This window comes from Budorcas taxicolor, chromosome 25, assembly GCF_023091745.1.
Source record: "Budorcas taxicolor isolate Tak-1 chromosome 25, Takin1.1, whole genome shotgun sequence".
Taxonomy (NCBI): domain Eukaryota; kingdom Metazoa; phylum Chordata; class Mammalia; order Artiodactyla; family Bovidae; genus Budorcas; species Budorcas taxicolor.
This window is the reverse complement of record NC_068934.1, coordinates 32,373,502-32,398,283: the sequence shown is the minus strand read 5'-3', so window position 1 is coordinate 32,398,283 and position 24,782 is coordinate 32,373,502. Positions and strand designations below refer to the sequence as shown.

At 49.4% G+C, this 24,782-nt stretch overlaps 1 protein-coding gene across 4 annotated transcripts in view; it reads right to left on the bottom strand.

The window, feature by feature from the left end:
• The window catches only part of FLI1 (Fli-1 proto-oncogene, ETS transcription factor), a 130,424-nt gene that overhangs the window by 56,409 nt on the left and 49,233 nt on the right, over nt 1-24,782 (bottom strand). For all 4 annotated transcript variants that reach the window (XM_052661777.1, XM_052661781.1, XM_052661782.1 and 1 more), the window contains exon 2: nt 2,862-3,073. In XM_052661777.1, coding sequence (XP_052517737.1) covers nt 2,862-3,073 — 212 coding nt within the window. The remainder of the gene's footprint in view (nt 1-2,861; nt 3,074-24,782) is intronic.

Genomic DNA, 24,782 nt, shown 5'->3' with positions numbered 1-24,782 from the left:
AGGGCGGCATCTGCTTCATCACGCTGGTTCTTTGTTGCGTGATCCAAGAATGTGATCTGACCGGGTTCCATCCTAAGCAAAGACATTTTTTTATGAAAACCCTGGCTCCCTGCTGCCCACTCCAGCTTTCACGAGAGCACTTAGGAGATGTTTATGAGGTGCTGGTGATGTCTAGACCTAGCCTGCCTGATTCTCAAGAGTCCACTGCATCGTCTTGGTTTCCCAGGAGGGGCGAAGAGACATCAGTTTCTGAACCTACGCTGTCACCAGCTCCTGGCCCTGGTCAAGACCAGCAGATCAGAAGCAGGGGCTGCTTTGTGAAACCAGAGCCAGGTAGATACCATGTCTGGTCTCCAGGGTCTTCACGCAGCTCCCCTCCAGCTGGCGTCTGGTGTGATGGGAGGAGCCTCGGTGGAGCTGGTGAGGGGGTTCTGAAAACTGATTTCTCTGGGGGGACCTCCGCTGCCCAGGATTCATATATGGCAGTACTTGAGGCTTCCCTGAAGCACAAGCCATTAAAGGATTTTGAGCAAGAAAGGCAAATGTTTTGAAAAGAAGACTCAGGCTGCTGTCTGATGAGGAGACGTCAGAAAGGCAAGAGGAGGAAGGGGAAGAAGGAGGAGGCTCCCAGATGGCCTAGAAGGAAAGGTGCTGCTGGCTTTGATGGGTGGGCGGTGGAGGTGAGCGGGGGTTGGACTCAGCCTCCAGCTTGTCCAAGGGTGAGTCTGGACTGTCAGCAAGCACTGGGAGTGCCGTGGTCAGGCCCATGTGGGAAGGCTTGCTGAATGATGTCCACATGTGGGGTCGGTGCAGGTGGGTGCGGAGGGGATGGAAAGAGTGGCCACGGGGCCAGGATCAGAGAGCTGGGGTGCAGGGCCAGCTCTGCACCTTTGAAAAGGATTCACTGCACCTTTGAATCCTTAGGCAAGTCATTTACCCCCTCAAAGCTCAATATGTCTTTCTAGTTGTTCAGTCGCTAAGCTGTGCCCAACTCTTTGCGAGCACATGGACTGCAGCTCACCAGGCCTCTCTAGGTCAAGATGTAAATGCAATATGGACCTCATAGGAGGCAGATGGAGAGCAAATGGTGATGTGGAAAGACTGACAAACTCTGACTTCCCTCCACCGAGAGTGAGTCAGTACCCTCATTATCTCTGTGGAGGGACTCACCAGACGGGCTCCTGGCTCAGAACCCCTAAGCCTCCCTGAAATCCTCTATGCCAGCAAGGTGGCCGGGATCCCAGGGGCTGGTGTTGGTTAGTAGGGTTGGAGTGTGGTGGGGCCAGGTGTATTCGAAGGCAGGTCGGAGACCAGGACCTTCTGGGGGGGGTGCCCACCACACGAGCACCCCCTTCTCCTGCTTTCTCTAGTCTTGTCTGCTCCTTGACCTCATCTGCCAGCACAGGCAGAACTCTTGAGTGATGAAACCCAAGTCTACATGCCAACTGCATCCCCCAGTAGTATCTGATTTGTTTCCAGTAACTCATAGATGTTTTTATATGATGTCCTACTTCCTGATGGCTCCTGATGCATCTCACAGGGGTGCTGACATCCTTTCTCAAAGCTTTTGCTCCTCCCACTCCTGTGGGTGCCACTGGCACCATCCTTCTTGGAAAACACCCAACCTTTGCTAATCTTCGATTCTTTCCTTGCACAAACCCCAAACCCCCTTCCCCCTCCCCCCACCCCCCCCCCCACCGTGCCCAGTGCAATATTTATCAACCTGAGTCCTGTTAATTATCCCTCTGATATGTCCCTCATGTGTCTTCCCCTTTTCATTTCCACAATCAGTGCCATGACTCTAGTTCAGAATTTTGTAATTTTCTACCTGGAATATTTCACTAACTTCTTATCTTTCTGACTCTCCCCTCCCCACTCTCTGTATACCATGATGCCCAGCTTTCAAGTGTTCAGTCACAGGTCTGATGATGTTCAAATGTCATGTCAAATCGGCATCTGCACGTGGAATAAATTCCCCGTTTTCTTAGCCAGCCAATCAGGGCTCCCTTGGTCTCTGTTTTTATCTCCCTGTGCTTGCCCGATGTTTCGTGAACTAGACTAATGTTTTCTCAGCTTTCACACTTCACTCGTGACAGTCACCCTCAGGATAGCCAGCACTTTCTGAGTCCTGGGATGGGTCACTTCCTGGGCCCTGCCCTGGGACACTTCTAGAGTATCAGGGTCGACCCTCGTAACAAGCCTATGGGAAACTGATGCTCCAGCCGTGCAGAAAGGAGGCAGCTGGTCCTCAGAGGGAGCAGTGACTGGTCCACAGGCAGAACCAGGACTCCAGCCTTGGCCGCCCAGCCCCCAGGTGTGCTCTCCTCTGTGGTCCTCTCCTGTCCACCTCTATGATCAAAGTCTTATCGGCCCTAGGCAGCACCAAGTCCCAACCCACTTTCCAAGTGTGCTCTCCCTCCCACAGGGAGCCCTCAGATTTGTTCATCTTTGTCATCGTCCTAGACTTTAAATCGAAAGACGGTTTGCTCATCTTTGCTTTGATGAGACCCACCCAGAGAGGTCAAGTATCTTCAACAAGAAACAGAAGAGTATCTTACTGAATTATCCCCAAGAGGGGCGGTGCCTGGGCCTGACATAAAGCAGGTGTTACAAAAGTGTCTGTTAGTGTCCTGGGCCTGAGGGCTGCTTTGGGGCCCAGAGAACCAGAGGGCTCCCTGGCTCTGTGCCGCCCCACCCCAAGGAGCCCTCTCACCCCAGCTCACTAAAGCCTGGCTCAGTTGCCCGGCCCAGCACCAGAGCTCCGTCTGCCGCAGACATACTTCCCGCCAGATCTCTGACTCAACCCCAGGCCTCCAGCCTCCACCGGCCCCATCCCAGCAGCATGGGTCCAGCGGGCTTACCTGGACCCGTTCATGTGGTCGTACTCGCGCTTGACGTTGACCCTCACCGGCTGGTTCATCCACTCCTGCTGCGGGGGAAGGGGATTGATCTTGTGGGGCTGGCCGTAGTCGGGGCTCCCGGAGGCGGTCATGTCGGCCTTGGGGAGGTGGGCCGCCGCTCCGTAGGCGGAGTCGAAGAGGGACTGGTCGTCGCTCACCACCGACAGAGCCTCCTGGAGGGCAGAGAAGGACACAGAGCCCCAGGTCACTCTTTAGCCAGTGTCACTCTCCCCCACCCTCCCTGGGAACTGGCGGGCTGGCCCACAATTATGCAAGGTTGATGTGTTCTCTGCAGATGACCCCGGGTGAGGAGGGAGTCTGGGCCAAGGAATGGGGAGCCCCAGGAGTATGTTCCTCTGTTGGTTCTGTAGGCTGGGACCCCCAGAAAGGAGGGTGGGGAGGCTGAGGCCAAGAAGAATGGTTAAGTACACACATGTGATGTTGGGGTGGTGCTTGAAACAGATAGACGGAAATGCCCCTTACTGGCCAGGAAGCCACCAAGCTACAGGGCATATGAGAGGGAGCATTGCTCTTACAGGTGAGGCCAGTGAGACCCACCGGGAGAGGTTAAGTATGTGGCTCAAGGTCACACAGGGGAAGGGTGGGGCCACTCTCATTTCGGTTTCCTTCTCTGTAAACAGGCATAAGAATAGCTTTCTCAGAGGTGATGGGTGATTAAATGAGAAGGCCTTGGTACAGGTGTCTAGCTTGTTTGCTTAGACCTGGTCCAGGATGTGCTGAACTTCTTACATATCAGAGATCCGGGTAGGGGACTGCCTGCTTCCCTGGCGCAGAGTGCTCCATCATCCCTTCCTGCCTGACTCCTTGAGATGACAGTTTCCAGTCTTAAGTGGGATGATTCTGCCCACCCAAGAAAGAGGGTGGAGTCTCAGCTCTGGATGTGAGGTGGGGGTGGGGGGCCAAGGCTGGACTTCCCACGTGTGCTGCCCCATCAGGTGCTGGGTCAGGGGAGATGACAGATGGAGAAAGGCAGTGTCGCACTTTCCAGACATCTAGCAAGCAGAGCAGGGTAATGAAACCCTTCCCCTCCATCCCGGTCACAGCAAATCACCGGGACCAGGTCATGGCCTGGGGTGTGGTGGTCACTAGGTCACACAGTTCCACCAAATTAAGTTGATCGCATTTCAGAAAAGGAGGTCACAATCTATAATCTAGGATTAATTATAATCGATACCATCTGTAATCTTGGAGATGAGACGTAATATTATGGGAGAAATGCCCAGAACGGTCGCTGGCACATAGTGACACCCAATAAAGTTACCTTTGCTGGTTATCAGTTTCAAGTAAAGGTTCTCTTAGGCCAGCAGGTCTCTCTCAGACCTGGTAAGGTCTGAATTGTTCCCTTAAAATTCATATGTTGACACCCTAACCCCAGTTCCTAAGAACCTGTGTTTGGAGATAAGATGTTTAAAGAGATGATTGAGTTGAAACAAGGCCCTTTGGGTGGGTCCTAATTCAATATGGCTGGGAATGTAAATTGGTACCGTCACTAAGGAGAACAGTATGGAGGCTCCATACAAAACTGAAAATAGCACTGCCATGAAAGTGACCGTGATGCAATCCTATTCCTGGGCATGTGTCTGGAGAAAAACATGATCCAAAAGAATACATGCACTTCAGTGTTCACTGCAGCACTGTTTACAATAGCAAGACATGGAAACAATCTAATGTCCACTGACAGAGGAATAGATAAGAAGATGTGCTCCATATATACAATGGAATATTCCTCAGCCATTAAAAAGAAGGCAATAATGCCATTTGCAGCAACATGGATGGACCTAGAGAGTGTCATACTGAGTGAAATATCAGACAGAGATGGAAAAATATCCTATGACATCCCGTATACGTGGAATCTAAAAAGAAATTATACAAATGAACTTGCTTACAAAACCGAAGAGAGACTCGCAGACTTAGAAAACCCACTTATCGTTGCCAGGGGGAAGGGATAGTTAGGGAGTTTAGGAACGTCACATACACACTGCTAAATTCAAAATGGATAATGAACAAAGACCTACTGTATAGCACATGGAACTCTGCTCAATGTTATATGGCAGCCTAGATGGGAGGGGAATTTGGGGGAGAATGGATACATGTATATGTATGGCTGAGTCCCTTCACTGTTCACCTGAAACTATAATAATATCATGAATCGGCCATACCCCAAAACAAAATGTTTAAAGTTTGAAAAAAAAATTTTTTAATAAAAATTTTTTCTATGAAAATGAAAAAAAAGGAAGAGAGTATCTGAACACACAGAGGGACACCAGGAATGGTAGGCACAGCAAGACCACCAAGCGGAGAAACAGCAAGAAGGCAGCCATCTGCAAGCCAAGGAGAGAGACCTCATAACCTGCCAGCACCCCAACTTGGGACTTTCAGCTTCCAGAACTGTGAGAAAAAAATACATTTCTGTTGCATGAACCCTGTCAGTGGCATTTTTCTGTGGCAGCCCTGTGACACCTTTGCCCCCAGACCTATAAAATTACAATCCACTCTACCAGCTAACTTTCTCCCAGGCCCATTCTCAACCCCAGCAGGAGGACAGCCATACTTCAAAGGGAAAGGCTCTTCTGTGGCTGTTTCCGGCTGGGATCAAGGAAGAATTACTGGAACACAGTCCAGGAAGTCTGCTCCTGCACAGGAGGCTTTGCAGGGTGTAGACATGGCCAGAGACGGCAGTTTCAAAGCTGAGCTGCTGGCAGAGTGTGGAAAGGACAGGGGGGTCCCTTGACTCAGATCTGAAATCAGCTGGGTTCCTTCAATCTCCACCAGCTGTCCTATGCCACTCTGTCTTCTGCTGCAGCCTCTCTGCTGTGAACCCTGGTTTTGCCATCTGCTTGGTCTGCTGACTTGACAACCTGCTTCTCTCCTTCCTGACCTGCCCTCTGCAGGGATAATGATGTTTGTTGCCTTTTGCCCCTTACCAGAGCATCACTAGCCTTGGTCCTGCCTCCCAGGCCTCTTGGCTTCCATTATTTCTTCATCTTCTCCCCTAACCCAGAGGAAAGGAGACGGAAGGAATGCTTTAATTGGAAACTCCTAGATTTGTGCATGATCAGGAATGCATGTGAGCCACTCTCCACGGCAGACAAAGATACCTGGTTCCATGTTCAGAGGAGAGCTGTGCTTCTTGAAGCCATTTGTCTGTTGGTTATTTTATCCATTGTTCTTTTCAATTAGGGATCCGCCCTAACTGCACATCCCAAACCAGGGGTATGGGTAGCCAAGCACATATGGTTCCAAGTTGAAAAGTGTGGCATTGTTATCTTGCAGAGGGCTGAGTGTGAGCCCATGAACTTCCTGGGGTTCCTTCTATACCAGGAGCCAAGATGCATTACCAGCTAGAAACTATGAATGCCCTTTTGGTGATAGAGGTGGTAAACATTCATTAGTTCTGCTACAGAAAGAGACTATACCTAAGGAATCAGGCATTGTCTTTGGCCATGGAGAGTGGCTCACATGCATGCTTGATCATGCACAAAACTAGGAGCTTCCAGTTAAAGCATTTCTTCCATCTCCTTTCCTCTGGGTTAGGGGAGAAAATGAAGGAATCACGGAGGCCTGGGAGGCAGGACTGGCGATAGTGATGCTCTGGTAAAGGGCGAAAGACACCTAGCATCACTATCCCTGCAGAGGGCAGGTCAGGAAGCAGAGAAGCAGGGTTGTCAAGTCAGCAGACCAAGCAGATGGCAAAACCAGGATTCACAGCAAAGAGGTTGCAATGGAGGACAGATAAGACCAAGCCAGGGTTTCCAGAGGCTGACCATGGAGAGACCTCTCAAGCAGATGAGAAAGAATACTCTATAGAATGAAGTGCAGTGTGGTAAATGGTACAAAACTGGTTTGAACTCATTTTGAAATAGAAGTTTCCTTTAGTTCACAGTCAAAGAAAACTCCAGTCAAGGAGCCACGCCATGGGAGGAGAGGACCCTGGTTTACTCCGGGACACATCTCCTGTCCTCTGTCCAGTCCTGCCAGCAATTCCCTCTGCTTTTCTCTTTCTGCCTCTTTTCTCTGCCAGCATATACCCCCTCACCTAGCTCACCCTGCTCATTCCCCTGCCAGATCCAGCTCCCTTGCAAGCTGTAGACAACCAGAGCTCAGAACCCTCCCAGAGCATCCCTGGACGTCAGTCATCACAAGTCTGTTCTTGTCTGCCTGTCGTCCCAGCACGAGGTGTCGCCGCAGCTGCCCACCATCCGTGGTCCCGGTTCACGACTTCCGCATGCAGCTCCTGCCCTAGGCTCACGGTTCCCACAGCTCCACTAAACGGGCCCTCAGTGCCCTCCTGTGTCTGACTTTGTGAGTCCTTGCGCTCGGAGCACGCTTGCTTTGCCCTCTTGGCTGGGCGCACATCCAATTCTACCCATTTTGGAGGTGAGTGAAATCCCCCTTACTCCTTGAAATCTTCCTTGATAATGATGCCCTCTGGCTCACTTGAGCTTTTAAAGGCCTAGTGAGAATACTGCTTGGGTAGATGTACATGTGTGCGCGTGCACACACACACACACACACACACCCGTTTGCAACCATTCATAGTGAAATGGCTTTTTTAAACAAATTTCATCACAATGTGTAGAAAAGAATTGGTGACTGGGAGAAGCTGGGGAGAGAGAGAAAATGCAGGAGAATGGTTCCTCGCCTGGCCTGGACTGAATCAGAAAACCGAACACAAGTCGGGCGGCGGGGGACATGAGGACCATCAATGCAAATCATACATGTGGGGAGACCAGGGCCCAGACAAGCTGATTTGGGATTCAGGTGGAACATAAGCGCTGGGGAGATTTGCATCTGAAAGGAAATAGCATCGCTTTGCCACACAAGGCTGAGTGCAGGGGCTTCCTGGTGGTCCAGCGGTTAAGACTTTGCCTTCCAATGCAGAGGGCGTGAGTTCAATCTGTGGTCAAGCAGCTAAGTTCCCTCATACCTAGGGCCAAAAAACCAAAACATAAACAACAGAAGCAATACTGTAATAAATTCAATAGAGACTTTAAAATGGTCCACCTGGAAAAAAAAAGCCTTAAAAGAAAATAAGGCTGAGCGCTTCGAGGCTGTCCAGAGACCACACCCGCAGTACAGTCTCTGTGGCCAATGGCAGGTCTCCTCTAAACTGCTTTGGGGGTGGTGGGTGTATTTCAGGGAGACAGACATAGAACAGGAAGACACCACAGGGGCACAATGTAGACTGAGGGCTGCCATCGTATTGTGCTACAGCTTCATGTCCCCACTGGGGGTCCAGAAGTCCCTGGGGGTGATCTGATGAGGTGCGGGCACCAAGGGGCTGCTTTTCTCAGCTGAGAAGGCAGACAGATCAATGACATGCTTGTAACTTATAACCTATGTGTGGCTGTTGCTATTTTCTCCATGTCTTAGAAGCTGTTTTGTTTGTTTTTGTTTTTGCTTTTGTACAGTCTCTCAGTCATGTCTGACTCTTTGTGAGCCCATGGGCTGTACCCCGCCAGGCTCCTCTGTCCATGGAATTCTCCAGGCAAGAATACTGGAGTGGGTAGCCATTCCCTTCTCCAGGGAATCTTCCCGACCCAGGGACTGAACCTGCGTATCTTATGTCTTCTACATTGGCACATGAGTTCTTTACCACTGAGCCACCAGGGAAGCTCAGAAGCCGTTTACTTTTACTTAAATACGTAAAGCTTATAAAAGTTTCAATGTGAAACTCTTTACTAGTACTTACAACTCTTTACAGGAATGAGTCCACAGTTGGTATTCAAGTCTTTTACACTGAGGGATGGTTTCTAAATGTGTAACTCTGGAGGATGGGCTGAATATAGACAGAGTATCAGCATGAAAGTTCACACACTACTCTCAGAGTGGCTGGGTTCCTTCACTTCTCCATTTGACCTTGGGAATGACACTGATCCCTTCATGCAGAGGGAGACAAGTGATTCTTCAAAGACTTGTTGAGTCTAGGTCGCCATAGAGCACGCTGCAGGGAAACTGCCTTTAGTGGGAAGGACAGAAGGCAGGGCCCTAATCCCGTGTGTCGTCTCAGTCTGAGGTCTTCATGGTCCCCATCACTGTCCCTGCGAAGTCAGCCCTGAACTGCTTAGTAACTGGATTTTACGAAGCACATGACTTCTCTCTGCTTCATGCTGGGAGGAACAAAAGGCCTGTTCATCAGGATGCTCTGGCCTCTCACCACTGTATCCTAGAGCCAGAGGGAGGTCCTAGAGCCCGAGGGAAGCACAGGGCTCCTGGACTCCAAATAGAGAAATAGTCGAGCACATCAGTATCCTATTTGACCCATTTACTAGAGCACTTAGGCAAGGGCAATGTCTTGGAGTGGCAGCTTGAGTTCCGAGCTAACAGGATGGTAATACTGGCTGTAAAAATGCTGACCAAACCATGTCAGCCTTCCTTCCCAGGATCCCCTGCTGGCTCTGGGAGCCTGCGGACATGCACAGCCAGGGGCACTTGTCTTGGTACAGATTCTCCTTTTCACCCAGTTTGGGTAAGGTTGCCTTAAATACATATCACTTCTAATACATCTCACTACAGAAGAGAGATCAAAGTAGCAGATGATTATCATATTATTTATTAAGTGCATTTTCCTTGAGCGATCTAATTTAATTCTCCCTGCAATTCTATAGGGGATGTGCTGTTATCACCTCTGTTTTTTTCTGATGAGGAAATAGATACTCAGAGAAGTGAACTAACGAGCTCAGGTGACACAGCAACTGAATGTGACCTGGGATTCTAATTCAGATCTGCTGTCTGGGCATTGAACCATGACCATCCACCTCCCGGTTAGATTGTCACCCCTTTGAGGGTAACTCTTATGTTTGTTGAAACAGACCTAGAGCCCGATCTTCGGAGTCAGAGAGATTTGAGTTCCAATCCAAGTTCCATCAGTTACTCAACAATACACCACCTAGTGCAATTCATTTATACTTTACAAAGGTCATTTTCTCATCTGTAGAATGGGGATGATAACAGTCCCTAAGCTGGCAGATTTAGAATAAGTATAAAATGAGATAATATAAATGAACTCCCTGAATCAAGTGCCTAAAGTTCTCCCAGGTGGCTCAGTAGTAAAGAATCCACCTGCCAAAACAGGAGATGTGAATTCAAATCCTGAGTCAAGAAGATCCCCTGGAAAAGGAAATGGTGACCCACTCTAGTAGTCTTGCCTGGGAAATCCCATGGACAGAGGAGACTGTCAAGCTACAGTCTAAGGGGTTGCAAAAGAGTCAGATGCAACCGAGCACACACACACTACTAAAGTTTTTAAGACATAGCAAACAAAAAAAAAATTTTTTAGGGACTTTCCTGGTGGTCCAATGGCTAAGACTCCACACTCCCAATGCAGGTGATCCGGGTTCGATCACTGGTCAGGGAACTAGATCTTGCGTGCCATGACTAAAAGATCCCACATGCCATAACTAAGACCCCGTACAGCCAAATGAATATAAATAAAATTTTTTAAAAATTCAGAAAGAAGTACAGTGCTGACAGATTCCATGGGAATGCCATGGGAACCTCTGGGTTGGAGATGTGGTTTGAAGAAGGGAGACAGATAAAACCAGAGAGGTACCTCCTTCTCAAATGTGTTGGCTACTTATAAGCAACCAAGTTTGCCTAGGGTTCAAAACGAGCAGGTTTGGAGATAACAGATTTGAAATGTGGATTCTACGGACTTCTAGAGAAGAGAGCTTACTTCTTACTCTGTGCTTCTCCTCCATGCAAACCATCAGACTGTTTCCTTGCAGCCTCAGTCTGCTCACTCTAGTTTGTGAATTCAGGCCTCTAGGAGGCACAGATGAGGCTCAGAAATCCTACAAAAGACAGGAGGCAGTAGCAGCACCCACTAATCCCGCTGTCCCTGTATCAGTCCTGCAGTAAGTATCAGAAGAATGCCACGTGCATGACTGTGAATTCATAAATAAATAAACTTCCCATATTTCGGAATTTGTCATGTATACATTTTGTTTCTTCTCTTTTCCTTTTTTTTTTTTTTTTAAATACCAGCAGATGTGTCTCCCACCATTTGTTTTCCTTAGATTAAGTCCAGGCCTATTTTCTACACTCACATTCAGTTGAGCGATGGGGGGGGGATGTGGTCAGAGCCTGGCCACATGACGGCCTGGCTGACATTAGTGATGAACCGAGGACCGCGTCCCCAGACAGCTTAGCAGAGACGGAGGCAAAGAGGGAAAAGCCTCTGGAGCAGCCAGCAAAGGCTGAAGAGGGTGATCTGAGACGTCCCCTCTTCTCTGCAGGAGGGCAGGAAAGAAGTGTCTGCCATAGTCCACGTGCAGGAAGGACACACAGGAGCCACAGCGATGGGCCAGATGGAGTCAGAGGAGGAGGAGAACCTGATTCTTACAATGAGGCTGAGTGTTTATTTCTAGCACAGGGAATGACCCAAAAGATGGGGCCCCAGAACAACCAACCCTACACTGGTTTGTTGCCCACCTCTCCCCGGTGCCGCCCCAAGTCTTGTAAGGACAACTTCCGGTGGCCGATGAGCTATGCTAGAGGCAATTTGAAAAGATGTCAAAATTGACCAGACTGACTTCCCTGCCACTCGCTGCCTCTGCTCCAGGAGTCCAAGACTCCCAGACCAGGCCTCAGGAAAGCTAATCCCTGGGTCACCACAGGAAGCCACGAGTTGTGGCTTTTTATTACATTCTTTGCATAATGACATAAAGTCCCTTCTCTTGGCAGCCAGAGAGCATATACACTGCAGACAGGATTCCAGGGAGCAAAGTCCTCCGGCTTCTCTGTTTTTGGAAATCAGCAGGCTCTGCAGCAGTGTGTGTGGGGGCAGGGCAGGGAGGGGTGGGGGGCGGGGGGTGGGCGTGGACAATGCTCAGCACAGTCACAGCTGAAGTGTCAGGAGAGATGGCTCCTGTGAGATCGTTCAAACCTTCGGCTTCTCCCTCCTTTTTAACGGCCAGCCCTATGCCTGATTCTGACTTATTTTTTTCCAATACAGGGAAGGCAGGTACAAAAGGGAAGAGGCGGCACATGATTGGCAATGATGGATCAGGAAGAAGGTGAAGACATCGATCAATCACCCAGAATGATCTGAAAGCTCTTTAGCACAGAGCACTGCAGGTGCTCCCACTCAGGTCAGGAAGGTTGTCTTTGCCCCAAAACGGCCACAGCAGGATTTCCAATCTTGGCTACTCCCCACCAAGAGGCCATGTCTATTCCCCTCCCTGTGAACCCAAAGGGGACTTCATGATACCTCCACAAGTGGAAGGTGGCAGGGAACTTCCCTGGTTGGTCCAGTGGTTAAGAATCCACCTTCCAATGCAGGGAATGTGGGTTCAATCCCTGGTTGGAGAATTAAGATCTCACGTGTCACGAAGCAACTAAGCCCACGCACCACAACTAGAGAGAAGTTCGCACACCACAGTGAAAAATGTTGCATGCTGCATCTAAGACCCAGGGCAGCTGAATAAATTAACTATGATATGTATGCACGTGTGCTCAGTTGTGTCCGATTCTTTGCGACCCCATGGGCTGTGTAGCCCGCCAGGCTCCTCTGTCCATGGAATTTCCCGGGCAAGAATACTAGAGTGAATTGCCACTTCCTTTTTCAGGGGAATCTTCCCAACCCAGGGATCAAACCCACGTCTCTTGTGTTCTTGACCACTAGCACCTCCTGGGAAGCCCGAGGATGTTAGGATCCTCCCATTATTGAAAAGAAACCCAAGTGTCCAGAGGCTCAGCGCTTGCCTTAGATTCTTCAACTAGTGATTCTCCAATCTGTAGCCCAACTGCAAAGCTTAACCTCTTCCCCCAAACTGTTCCCGGTTTGGCAACTCGGTCTCGCCCCATCCGGGGTTGTGTCGCATAGCCAAAATGGCCCTGGAAACTCAAGAGTGCCAGGCTTATTTCTAAAGTAGCCTATTGAAATTTCTAATCCCATCCCCACCCCCACCTACAGTCTTCCACCAGCCACCTTGTCACTTAAATCTTCACTAACTGGGGAAGGGGGGGAGCTTCTGCCATGACTGGCCCGGCGTAAGGCAGTCAGCCAAGTTCCTAGAAGATGGAATTGGAATCCTTTGCAGATGAAAGTACTTTATTTAATGGAGTTTAATAAATTAAGGGAATGAACCTAAGTGCGTTCAGAGCTGAGGGGCTCGGCGTTCCATACAGGCAGGCCACGTAACAGAATCCAGAGCCGGAGGCCCCTGTTAATCTTAGTCTCCCATTAGAGGCTTCTCCACGTCTCCCGTGGGTCTCTACCTTTGCCTGTTGACATTGAGTTTTCACAGTCACTTTTTTGACCATAACCACATTTAAAGGGCATCTCTAAAGATCAAAGTGAAAATCTCCCACGGAGAACGAGTCTACTGCTGCAAAGAAGAAAAGCGCTGAATGTGGAAACTAACAGGAAGGCGGATTGAAGGTTAGTCTGAGCTCCAAGAAGGGAACGTTTTACAGTATGTTGACCTTTCTGTGTCTTTACAGTGGGTCTGGCCACACTTCAAGCTGCTTTTTCTCAATGACAATGAGGAGCGCAAAAAGGCCAGCCATGATCTGCTGTGTATAATTTGACAGTTCGGGGACCATGCCCCTCTCCAATAATAAAGAGCGACCTGATCACAAGAGGTGGATCTCACCGTGCCCAAGGGACAGGGCAGCATGAGGGTGGGATATGGGGGCTCACCCTGGTTGGAAAGCTTAGATGGAGCCCGTGAAATCAAGCCTGTGCCATTGAGCCTGTGTTCTCCTGCCAGTTTTGATGGGCTGGAAGGGTTAAATAAAGCCCTGCCAGGTACAAAGGGATGATGATGAAAAGGGAACTGGCAACCATCAAAACACACCCACAGAAGCCACGGGAGAAGCTGGTAAGGAAGGCATTCATCCTGGATAATGGACCAGACATAGGGTCCCAGTAGATTTCACTGCTCATCACTTGCGCTGGGACTGTATCCTGCCTGGCTGCACAGCGGTGGCTGCACTTGTCATTAACAATACTGGATGCTTCCACATCGGTGGTTGAAGGCCACTGCTCTGACCTCTTCCTGCTCTCTTCTGCCCTGGGAATGAACTAAAGGGTCGAGGATTGGCACAGCAGGTCCTCCAAGACTCAGCTCTAAGACAGGAGGTTGGTGCCCTGGTGCCCCTATGGCACCACATGGGTAGTTATATGCTGCTGCTGCTACTGCTAAGTTGCTTCAGTCGTGTCCGACTCTGTGCAACCCCACAGACGGCAGCCCAACAGGCTCTCCCGTCCCTGGGATTCTCCAGGCAAGAACACTGGAGTGGGCTGCCATTTCCTTCTCCAATGCACGAAAGTGAAAAGTGAAAATGAAGTCGCTCAGTCGGGTCTGACTCCCAGCGACCCCATGGACTGCAGCCCACCAGGCTCCTCTGTCCATGGGATTTTCTAGGCAAGAGTACTGGAGTGGGGTGCCATTGCCTTCTCTGGGTAGTTATATATCAGAATGTTTTCCTTGCCCTGGAGTGTGCTCTTCTGACTGTGGAGGTGGTGGCACAAGAGGACAGTTGAGGATCTGGATGGGCTGGGAGCAGCCTTGTCCCCAAGAGGACCCCTGAGCAGGTTTGCTGCAGGAGAGGTCAAGGGTGAATGGGTAAAGGAAGCAAACCACTTCGCCACTCTCTTCACTCCGTGGCATGATGCTGTAAAGTCTGTTTCAATAAAAGGCACAGTGTGCCAGCTGCGACAACGCGGGGTTTTATTGGCTGTGCAACTTCGGGCAAATTACCTAACCTCTTGGTTCCTGGAAAATTTTAACTGTCTTCCACTGAACGTTTAATGCTCTTTGACGATGATGAATGGCTGCAGTGCCCTGACCACAAAAAGCTGAAAGCTTGGAAGAAGCAGCCTGGCGGGGATGGCTGCAGTATTTCCTCGAAGCGTCTGAATTCCCCCACCGTGGCGGTGATGGAACGGCCTGGGAGAAGGGACATGGTCCCCCTGGGGCTTGGTCTTCGTGGCTCTGGCCTGGTAGCTGGACCAAGAGGATCTCAGTCTGGTCTGTGATGATAAGGGAAGAGAGGGCAGAGGCAGCTCAGATCTGAAACGACGGGCTCCCCCAGAGGGAAGCAGACTCTCAGTCTACCAGCGGTGATGACACTTTCTGCCATTGTTTGCAAACTCGGGGAGAGGAGGAAATGTAGGCAGTGTGTACCCTCAGGAGCTTTGCCAATTCTAGGGGTCCTGAGAACGTTCTCATCCTTTCTCTCAAAGACCAGGGAAGCAGCCCAAAGAGAAAGACCACATCCATCGTAATCATTGCTTGCATCTAGCAGCTTGCATAGTTCCTGGTACACCTACTAGGTGTGCAAAAGATTTTTCTGATGGATAAGAAACCCAGAGCATGATGAGAAACACCAAGAGCCTCCCTCCCCACCGCCAGTGCCTCTGCCACCAGCCAGACTTCCCACTCGCTCTTGGCCTTGAGACATTAAGCCTTGCACCCAGGCTTGTCCATTTTTTTAGCCAGCCACACCCAGTGACCGTTTCTTGTTCATGTTTAAACATGAAGCCACTGACCGCTCCCCCAACCCACCACCCCCGACAAGGACATGAGGTCCTTTTCCTAGAAGCTGTGATATTATCCGCTGATGTCCTCATGTGATGGTTTCCACGGCAACAGGTGCCCTCATAATCACAGGAAGCCTAGGAGGAAACAAGCTCACAGGGGCCCTTCGCTCTATTCTTTCAGCTACACCCAGGGAGCGTCCTGGCAAGAGGACAAAAACAAAACCAGCCTCAAGGAGCAAGGGTGTCGATGTCTGTGAGCCCCGCTGGCCCCGTCGAGGGAGAGAGAGGAGTCCACTTCATCTTAATGGAGACCCGGGTCCTAGCACAAGACCCCTTTTGACTTCACTTCCCTCAGGGCACTGGGCAAAGAAGAGCCCGGATCCATTTCTCAGTTCTTCATGGCTATTTCCTCTCAGTGACTCGTGCCCAGGAAGCCACGCTGGGTGACCTTAGGCCTATCCCATCCTGACTGTGCAGGATTTCTAACTTTCACGTCTGCATGAGCCACTCTACCCAAGGTGTTTAGTCATTCTGTGGTCCTAGGGCATACGGTTACCAGGCTGCTGCAGGCACCGGAGAACGGCAGTGACCGGAGGAGGTGCCCACAGAGCCTGTCCTCTGGGCTGGCTCAGATGCCCCCACCTTGTCTCTGCCCTCCTCTTAGGTTGGCTATACTCTGCTCCTCCACTCCATTTCTCCTCCTCTATTCCTTCTTGTGTTTCTCATTTCTTTTGCTGCATTTGAATGTCCTTATTAAATGGTTCCTCTTCAAATAAGACCTCTTACCAGTTTCTTCCCAGCACTCTTGTCTTGTAGATGTCTCTATAATACACATTTCTGGATTGTCCTTTGGGTGTCTGCGAACACTTATGGGCTTTCCAGGTGGCTCAATGGTAAAGAATCCACCTGCCAATGCAGGAGACATGAGTTTGATCGCTGGGTAGGGAAGATCCCCTGGAGAAGGAAATGGCAACCCGCTCCAATATTCTTGCCATGGGAAATCCCATGGACAGAAGACCTGGTGGGCTACAGTCCATGAGGTCGCCAAAGAGTATGACACAACTGGGCAACTAAACAGCAACAACAGAACACCTTTGTGAATACCAGCTTTCCTGTCCCTTTGCTCAATCCAGACATCCTACAGAGCTGCCTTCCTCATCCCCCTTGTCGCATTGAATCTCAGCTCTTCACCAAACCTTTCTGGAGGACATATTCCATGCCAGCATTTGGTTCAGGGGATGCAAAGATAAATGAGACCGAGGTGCTTAGTCTGGGGAGAAGGCTGATGTAGGTACAGGGGCTCATGTGGTGGGGTAGGGGGCAGTGAGTAAAGGCTCAGGGAAGGCCCTCCTGGGACAGGTAGAGGCCAAGGTGGGTGGACAGGACCTTCCAGAACACCTGGAGTTCCATCACCTCCTCTAGGAAGTTTCACCCTCCTGCAGTCCCCTGCAGTAAGCTCTCACTCTGCTGAAATTGGTAGTACTTTTTTTTTTTAAGATTTTTTTTTAATGTGGATCATTTTTTTAAAGTCTCTGTTAAATTTGTTACAATATTGCTTCTGCTTTATGCTTTGATTTTTTGCCTGCAGGGATGTAGGATTTTAGCTCCCTGACCAGGATCAAACCCGAACCTCCTGCACTGGAAGGTGCAGGGACCACCAGGGAAGACCCTGTAGTACTTTCTAACTCATCACTGATTCAATACTTTATTCTAGACTGCCTTGTCACATCGATTTTATTTTTATTTAACTCTTTCTGGATACGGTAGTTTTTCATATGCTGATATTCCGTCTCTCCAGACAGTAAACCCCATGTGGATGGATTCTCTTCATGTTTTCTGTGGACGTTATTCATGCTTTCGGACACCTTGGCTTCCTCACCCCTCAAATGAGCACAATGACAGAAATGACTGCAAAGGGTCCAGCTGAGCACAAGTTGAGGTGAGGGGCTCCTCACTGTGTCCCCGCTCTGAGCGGAACCATGCTGTCCCCTTTGAGATTCAGCTTCTGACACCACTTGTCAGTCCTGTGACGCTGTTATTCAGTCACTAAGTCGTGCCTGACTCTTTGTGACCCCATGGACTGCCGCAAGCCAGGCTCTGTCCTCCACTATTTCCCAGAAAGAAAGTGAAAGACGCTCAATCGTGTCCAACTCTTTGCAACCCCATAGATTGTAGCCTGCCAGGCTCCTCTGTCCATGAAATTCTCCAGGCTAGAATACTGGAGTGGGTACCTATTTCCTTCTCCAGGGGATCTTCCCAACCCAGAAATCAAACCCAGGTTTCCCGCATTGCAGGAAGATTATGTACCAACTGAGGCACCAGGGAAGCTCACTATTTCCCAGAGTTTGCTCAAATTCATGTCCATTGAGTCAGTGATGCCATCCAACCATTTCATCCTCTGTTGCCCCTTCCTCCTGCCCTCAGTTTTTCCCAGCATCAGCATCTTTTCCAATGAGTCAGCTCTTCACCTCAGGTGGTCAAAGTACTGGAGCTTCAGCTTCAGTCCTTCCAGTGAATATTCAGGGTTGATGTCCTTTAGGATTGTCAGTCCTGTGACTTTAGGCAAATTCTTCCATCTCTCTCTGCCACAGTTTCCTTTTTGGTGAGACAGAGACGATGACAAGACATTCTAACTCATGCCTGGCACATTATAAGCACTCCCCAAGCTTAACCTTCTTATTCTAATTCACAGGTTCTAAGATAGGAAAAGCACTTCATTTCTCTAGGCCTGTTTCTTTTGTTTGGTCTTTAGTCGCTAAGTCATATCCTACTCTTCTGTGACCCCCACGGACTGCAGCCTACCAGGCTCCTCTGTCCATGGGATTTCCCAGGCAAGAATACTGGAGTGGGTAGTCATTCCCTTCCCCAGGGGATCTTCCCGGATCAAACCCGGGTCTCCTGCATTGGCAGGCAAATGCTTTACTATGGAGCTGTATCTTTATCAAAACACAGAAGACTGAACTAGGTAGGAGCAAGATGCCTGCCATCGATTAGCAGACGGATCCGACTGCCCTGTTTGTCCGGGACTGTCCCAGTTGATGCCTTTTGTTCCAGAAAATGCTTAATAATGCCTCCTTTCACTCTCAAAATTATCGCGGCTTGGCTGATGCGCTGTGGGGCCACCCCACCTGCACTCAGAGATGGCAGTGTGTGCCTCAGCTCCATGGACCCACTGCTCATCATCCCCACCCTCCCCTCCAAGATGAGATGAGGGGATCTGAGGACAGCCTGCTCCCCACACAAGAAGCCAAGCATCGCCGCTCTCGGAGCTCAGACTCTGTCTCCGGTACACAGCTGGCCTCTCAGCTGGCAGTCACCCTCAAAGCCTTCGCCCACTGGGTTGGCCTTCATCCTCATGTGACTTGAGTGCCAAGCCTACGCATTCTGGCACCAGGTCTCCTGTCTTTCGGCGTCCATCTATAGGAAAAGCAGATATTTTGTGAACAAGTCCTGCCAAGGGCTTCCAATGAAAACATCTCCGTGGGGTTACATGGCGGTATTTCCTTTGTCACTCTCAGTAAAGCTGGTTGAGCAGAAACCCCAGCTGAAGCCCCCTGACAGTTCCTAGGGCCTTGGGACTGATTTGGTTACTCTCTCTATAAAAGGTACTTAGTGTTCAATTCTTGGCAGCTTCAGGAGGGACCAGCCTTACCCTGTAGGAGCCAGGCCTCTCTGTCCCAAGGACAGGAGTCGTGATGGCTATGAAGCTTAATCCTTGACGTTCCAAAACCTTATGGGAAACAGGAAACCACCCTCCAAGGTGGTGAAGCCATGAGGACGTGTCCAAACCTCATCAAAAAGCCTCTCGGCTCCTCTCCCTGCTTGGGTCCCTTCACTCCAGGATCCACTGTCGACAGCTGTCAGTTCCGGCGCTGTGACTTCAGCTTGGGTTTCTGCACCAATGGGGTGTCCCACGTTCTGTGGGGCTCGGTGATTCTTATAAAAGGCTAAAGCCAATGATGTCAACTTTGCCCTTCTTAGAACCTGTGGTCACCCTGCTCCTTCTAATCCTGAACCAACAAAGGTTTCAGGTCTTCTAACTTGAGTGCATTTTTCCTTTTATATATATATATATATATATATATATATATATATAGAACCACTTTTATGTCAATTTGTCCCCCCAAATTGTTTTTTCCCCTTTTTTTGGCCTGGTTTTAAACAGTGTTGTTACAAATATTTACAGCATTTCCTTTGTTAGATGAATATTCTTATAAACTGAAAAAGGGAATTTTATGAACAGACCACATAAAACATGAGACAATGTCCTGAAGGACTTTCTAAAAAGGGTTAAAGATTGTGGAAAGGAGCAATAGGTATACGTATACACTTCAACCTCAGTCTTGTGCTAAACTCAGAATTAAGAAACAGGGACTTCCCTGGTGGTCCAGTGGTTAAGAACCCATCTTCCAATGCAAAGAACACAAGTTCGATCCCTGGTCCAGGAAGTAAGATCCCACAGGCCATGGGGCAACTGAACCTGCACATCACAACTGCTGAGCCCATGTCCTCTAGGGCCGACACTCCTCAACAAGAAAAGCCCTCACACCACAACGAAGACCCAGAACAGCCAAAATAAAGTGTTAATAAAATTCTAAAAAAAGAATAATTAACAAACAAAGAGCATTTATATAAAACCTATGATCCTTCATTGTACAAAGAAACTGAACTCTTGAATTTGGTCCTTCAGACCAGCACTGTCCAGGAAAACTTTCTGCTACAGGAAACCATTCTCCAATCTACACTGTGCAATGCAGAAGCCACTAGCCCTGAGTGGCTACAAACTTCGGAAATGTGGCCTGTGTGACTGAGGAACTGACTTAAAATTTTAGTTCATTTTAGTTAATTTAAATGTACATAGCCACATTGGCTAGTGGTTACTATATTGACCAGCACAGGTTCTAGACATGCGTGCTTGGTGGCTGGACTATATGCCGCTCAAACCATGTGACGGTCACTTTGGATATTTCTTGAACATGTCCTGTCTCATTATGGGATCATGCAACATATTTGTCATAAAAAGCATTCTTTCATTGAGGCGTTCATTCATTTGACAAATATTGACTGGAAACATGCCTTATACTAGGCACTGATAGAAGCTGAGAATGTGTCCGTGGAAAACGGCAACAGAGAGTTTTACCAGCACTTGCTGATTACGGTGGAATTAGGAGATTGGTATAAACTTTCCCCCACTGATCTGGTGTGTCTCTGCAGGTGAAGTAAATATTTGCAGGCGATTCTGTGAGCAGAGGGTCCTCTGACAAGCAAGCAGCCTCTCCAAGTCTGCTGTGGAAATCACTGGCCCGGGCGGGGCAGTTGGTGGTAGGAGAGAGAGGAGGGAGGAAATCCTGAATTAAATAGGTAGGAATTACGGTATGTTGTGAGGATTGAATTAAAAAGGAACAAAGTCTGCAGAAGAAGTCTGGAAAGTGTAAAACACGGCCTTTCATACAACAATCCGCGGCAATGGCTTTCCCAGACACCCCGGTGTATCATCCACAAGAAAGTACTAGAACAGCGGAGGAGTGCCTCCTGAGAAGGTGGCAGTGCATGAAGCAGAGAGATGGCCACTGCGGAGGCAGGGGGATTTCAGGGGAGGGGAGAGCAGTGAACTGAGCAGGAATGTGGTGAGGGGAGGGCGTTAACACTTCATTGCCTGTCAACAAATGTATAGCAGGGACTTTCCTGGTCACAAATAGCCAGCGAGGACCTCCCGAAAATAATTCATCTTGTGTCTAAAGAGCATGCTGCAGGGAGAAGGGGGTACAGATGCGGCACCCCCACCCCTGGGGGCTTAAGGATTTGGAAAGATACTGCCTCCCTTTAGTAGAAGGTGGTAGCTCTCACAGCAGGGTCCTCAAACAACACTGAGGTTTTGAGCACTCTGGAAGCGTGATAGGGAGATCAGCAAGGAGATGCCAGGTATCCTGGCAGGTTGCTCAGCTCCGGAGCCCAAGTCCCATGGGCGGGTGACTGTGCTTTAAGCCAGAGCTTCACCCTGCGTACTCTTGGCCCCAAGACATTTCACAGATGCTTCTCAAATGCTCAGCCCTTAGGAGAGCGGCAGCTCTGATGGGTGCAGCCTGGGACTCTGGGTGCCAGCTTTGCCTGGGAGTGCCTCTTCCCACAAAATCAACATTTGCATGAAAACAGGATCTCTGTAGCCACACCTTCTCTTCCTCCCTGAAACCACTCCTCCTCTCTGGCCACCTTGTCCCCATCCCTCCCAGGCTGTGGCCCTACTTCAGCTAAGCCACCATCCACCACCCCAACTTTAAGAGGTGGCCTGACCATTAGGACACCTACAGCGTGGATTCACCCCAGGTCCCCAACTGTTAACACCTGATGTTCTGAGCTCATTGAGCAAGATTTGATCTAAAATATTCATTCTTGTAATCCAAAGAGATCTCTCAACTACAATTTGAGAGGGGATTCCTCTTCCCTCTGAGCAGTTTAACCCTCTCAAGTATTTTTAATTTAGATAAATGTTTTTTAAAAAAATGCATTCCCTAAGCACACAGAGGACTTCCCTGGTGGTTCAGTGGTAAAGAATCTGCCTGCCGTGCAAGCCATGTGGGTTCAATCCCTGGGTCAGAAGATCCCCTAGAACAGGAAATGGCAACCCACTCCAGTATTTTTGCCTGGGAAATCCCACGGACAGAGGAGCCTGGTAGACTACAATCTATGGGGTCACGAAAGAGTCGGACAGACATGACTTAGCAACTAAACAACAGCAAAGCGCACAGAAAACTAAGATGAGAAGGGGAAGAGCGGGGAGTGAAAGCACAATCGGGCCTCGGTCAGGCCAGCGGACAGGAAACCAGGTTGACCACATTCATGGGTCTTGGTCTTTGACAACCCAACAAAGTTCAAGGATTTCTGGACTTAACTTTGGGAAGCCCAGTGAGCCAGCGCTCCTGTAAGCATCAAGCGTAGGCTCCAAGTGAAAAAGATAGGGAAGATGTTGTCTTTAGACACCAGTATTGGAAAAGACCCTGATGCTGGGAAAGATTGAGGGCAGAAGAAGGGGGTGACAGAGGATGAGATGGGTGGATGGCATCATTGACTCAACAGACATGAATCTGAGCGAACTCCAGGAGACAGTGAAGGACAGGGAAACCCGGCGTGCTGCAGTCCCTGGGGTCACAAAGAGTCAGACACAACTTAGGGACTGAAAAACAACAACAATTTGATATGATCACAGATTTAGTCTTTCGGGACCTCTGTGGGTCGGTCCCTTGAGAGCTTTCTGAGCACACCTTTCAGATAGAGACCTCCGATCATGCCCTCCCTGTATGCGTATGCACATTCTTGAGTATATATTTCACTACCCAGCTGCTCTTCCCACTCCAGGTCAGAGGGTTTCTTGGGAGGTTACTCTCTGCACTCCTGGAGCATAGACTTTGATAGCAAGGACACCTCTACTTCCCTGTAACATCAGGGCAAGTGACTCAAAACCCATGTGTCCCTCACATGTGGGGACAAGAGGCGTAGCAGCCAGAGGGTCGGGCCAGACCTGATGCAGCTCAGACATGGCCCCTTGCTCCTGCAGCAGGAGGGAAATCCTGTCAAAATGGCTTAACGATCTTCTAATATTTCCATGCAATTAAGGCCACATCTGCCTCCCAGGCCCCCGCACTTCTCTGCCGGCTCACAGACATGAACCAAACAGTCTGTCTTGTCGATCTGGAAGGTAACAAAGAGCTCCATTCATAACTGGAGGCACTTTCACCATTTTTTTTTTTCAAAGTAAAATAGAGTTTTCACTTTGAGAATAACCTGTGTGGCAAGCAAGCGAAGGATTTTTCCCCTCTAATAAATCAAATTCAACAGCCTAATAAAATGCTGCCTTCCCCTTCCCCTTCTCCCCCCTCCTTCCCTCCCAGGGTCCCCCTCAGCTGACCACAGCTCTGCCTTGAGAGTAGTGGGCACAGCCAAGGAGGTAGGGGATGGTGAGCTGGGAGCAGATGAAGGGAGTTAAAACACCTTTAGAAGGTGTGATGGGTTGTTTGGCAGATTAAGGGCTAGGGCGGGTGGGGGTGAGGTGGAGTTGCGGGGGTGGGGGGTGTCAGTATGTGGAGGTAGCCTGCCTTCCCCTCCCCAGCTTTACCTATTTTTTCAGCCTTTCAGAGCTTGTTTAAAAATATTCCTTTTTTTACGCAGCTCCCTCTACCCCACTACCCATCCTCAAACACTGGGTAAACCTCCTGCTTCCTTCTTCTGCACTAGGAGGAACAAGAGAGCCGTGTTCCAAGGATGGAGCTAGGGCTGTGGAGCCACACCTGCAGCCCAAGCCCTGCAGGAGCTTGCCTTCCCTCAAACAAGGCTGAGAGATCTCCCCACTGCTTTGAAGCCTCCAGAGAGTGAGTTTGCAAGAGATAAGTGCTGATAAACATCGGGTTGGGTGCTTATCCACAGCGAACACAATCTTTTGAGGTTCTCTCTGCGCTCACAGGCCATAGAGACGCTAATCAGAAAACAGAAGGGAAAATGCAAAACCCAGCAGTATTTGCTGCTGCTTTTTCTTCTTCTTTTTTGTTTTGTTTGGTTTGGTTTCAGTCTACTCACTGGAAAGCCCAACATAGATACTGTAACACAGGGGACTCCAGAGCAGAAAGGCAGCCCTGGAGCTTGGCTTTGTTCAACGTGTTTTGTTCTGACATCAATGGAAGAAATATTTTCAGTCCTGGATATAAGAGGATGAGTCAAACGTTGATAATAATGACAATCTATCTGCAGCATTTTCTTTTCCAAAGCGCTTTTACAGGCGCTGTGTTATCTGGCCCTCGTGACAGCCCTCTAAGGCAGGGCAGAGAGTTTGTGTGTAAAGTGGGCCTGCGCTGGATCGTGTGGTTTGTTCAATGCCACACAACTTGAGGTGTAGTGGCAGGGGGAAAACCCAGGCTTTCTTTGGCTATCAAGCTGGCTTCTGTTCATTCCATTCCATGCAATGGCTCAGTGGCTAGAAGATGTTCCGAAATTAGAATGGCCTTGTGCCTGGGCATAGCATCTGGAAGGATTTGGAAAGCTTGGGTAGCAGCGGATGAGCCAGGGTAGAGGGGAACTCTGAGCTTTGCAGCACTTGAGTAACACAAAAAATGTAGGGCCATCCTAGACTTCCATGTATTGGTAGTGGCTGATTTTTTAGTATCGGATGTTAGCAAGAAGCCCACATGGAAGATATGGGGAGAGTAGAAGGAACCCTGGAAAAGGGGATCCAGAACTCTGGCCTCTGCTCTATCAGTGATCAGCTATGGTGGTCTTAGGCAAAGACCACTCCTCTGATTTTCCACAACTCCTTTCATAAAATGAAGGAGTGGGTCAAGATGGTACCTAATGCAGGAGGGTAGAGGCCAGTGAGGATAGCATGG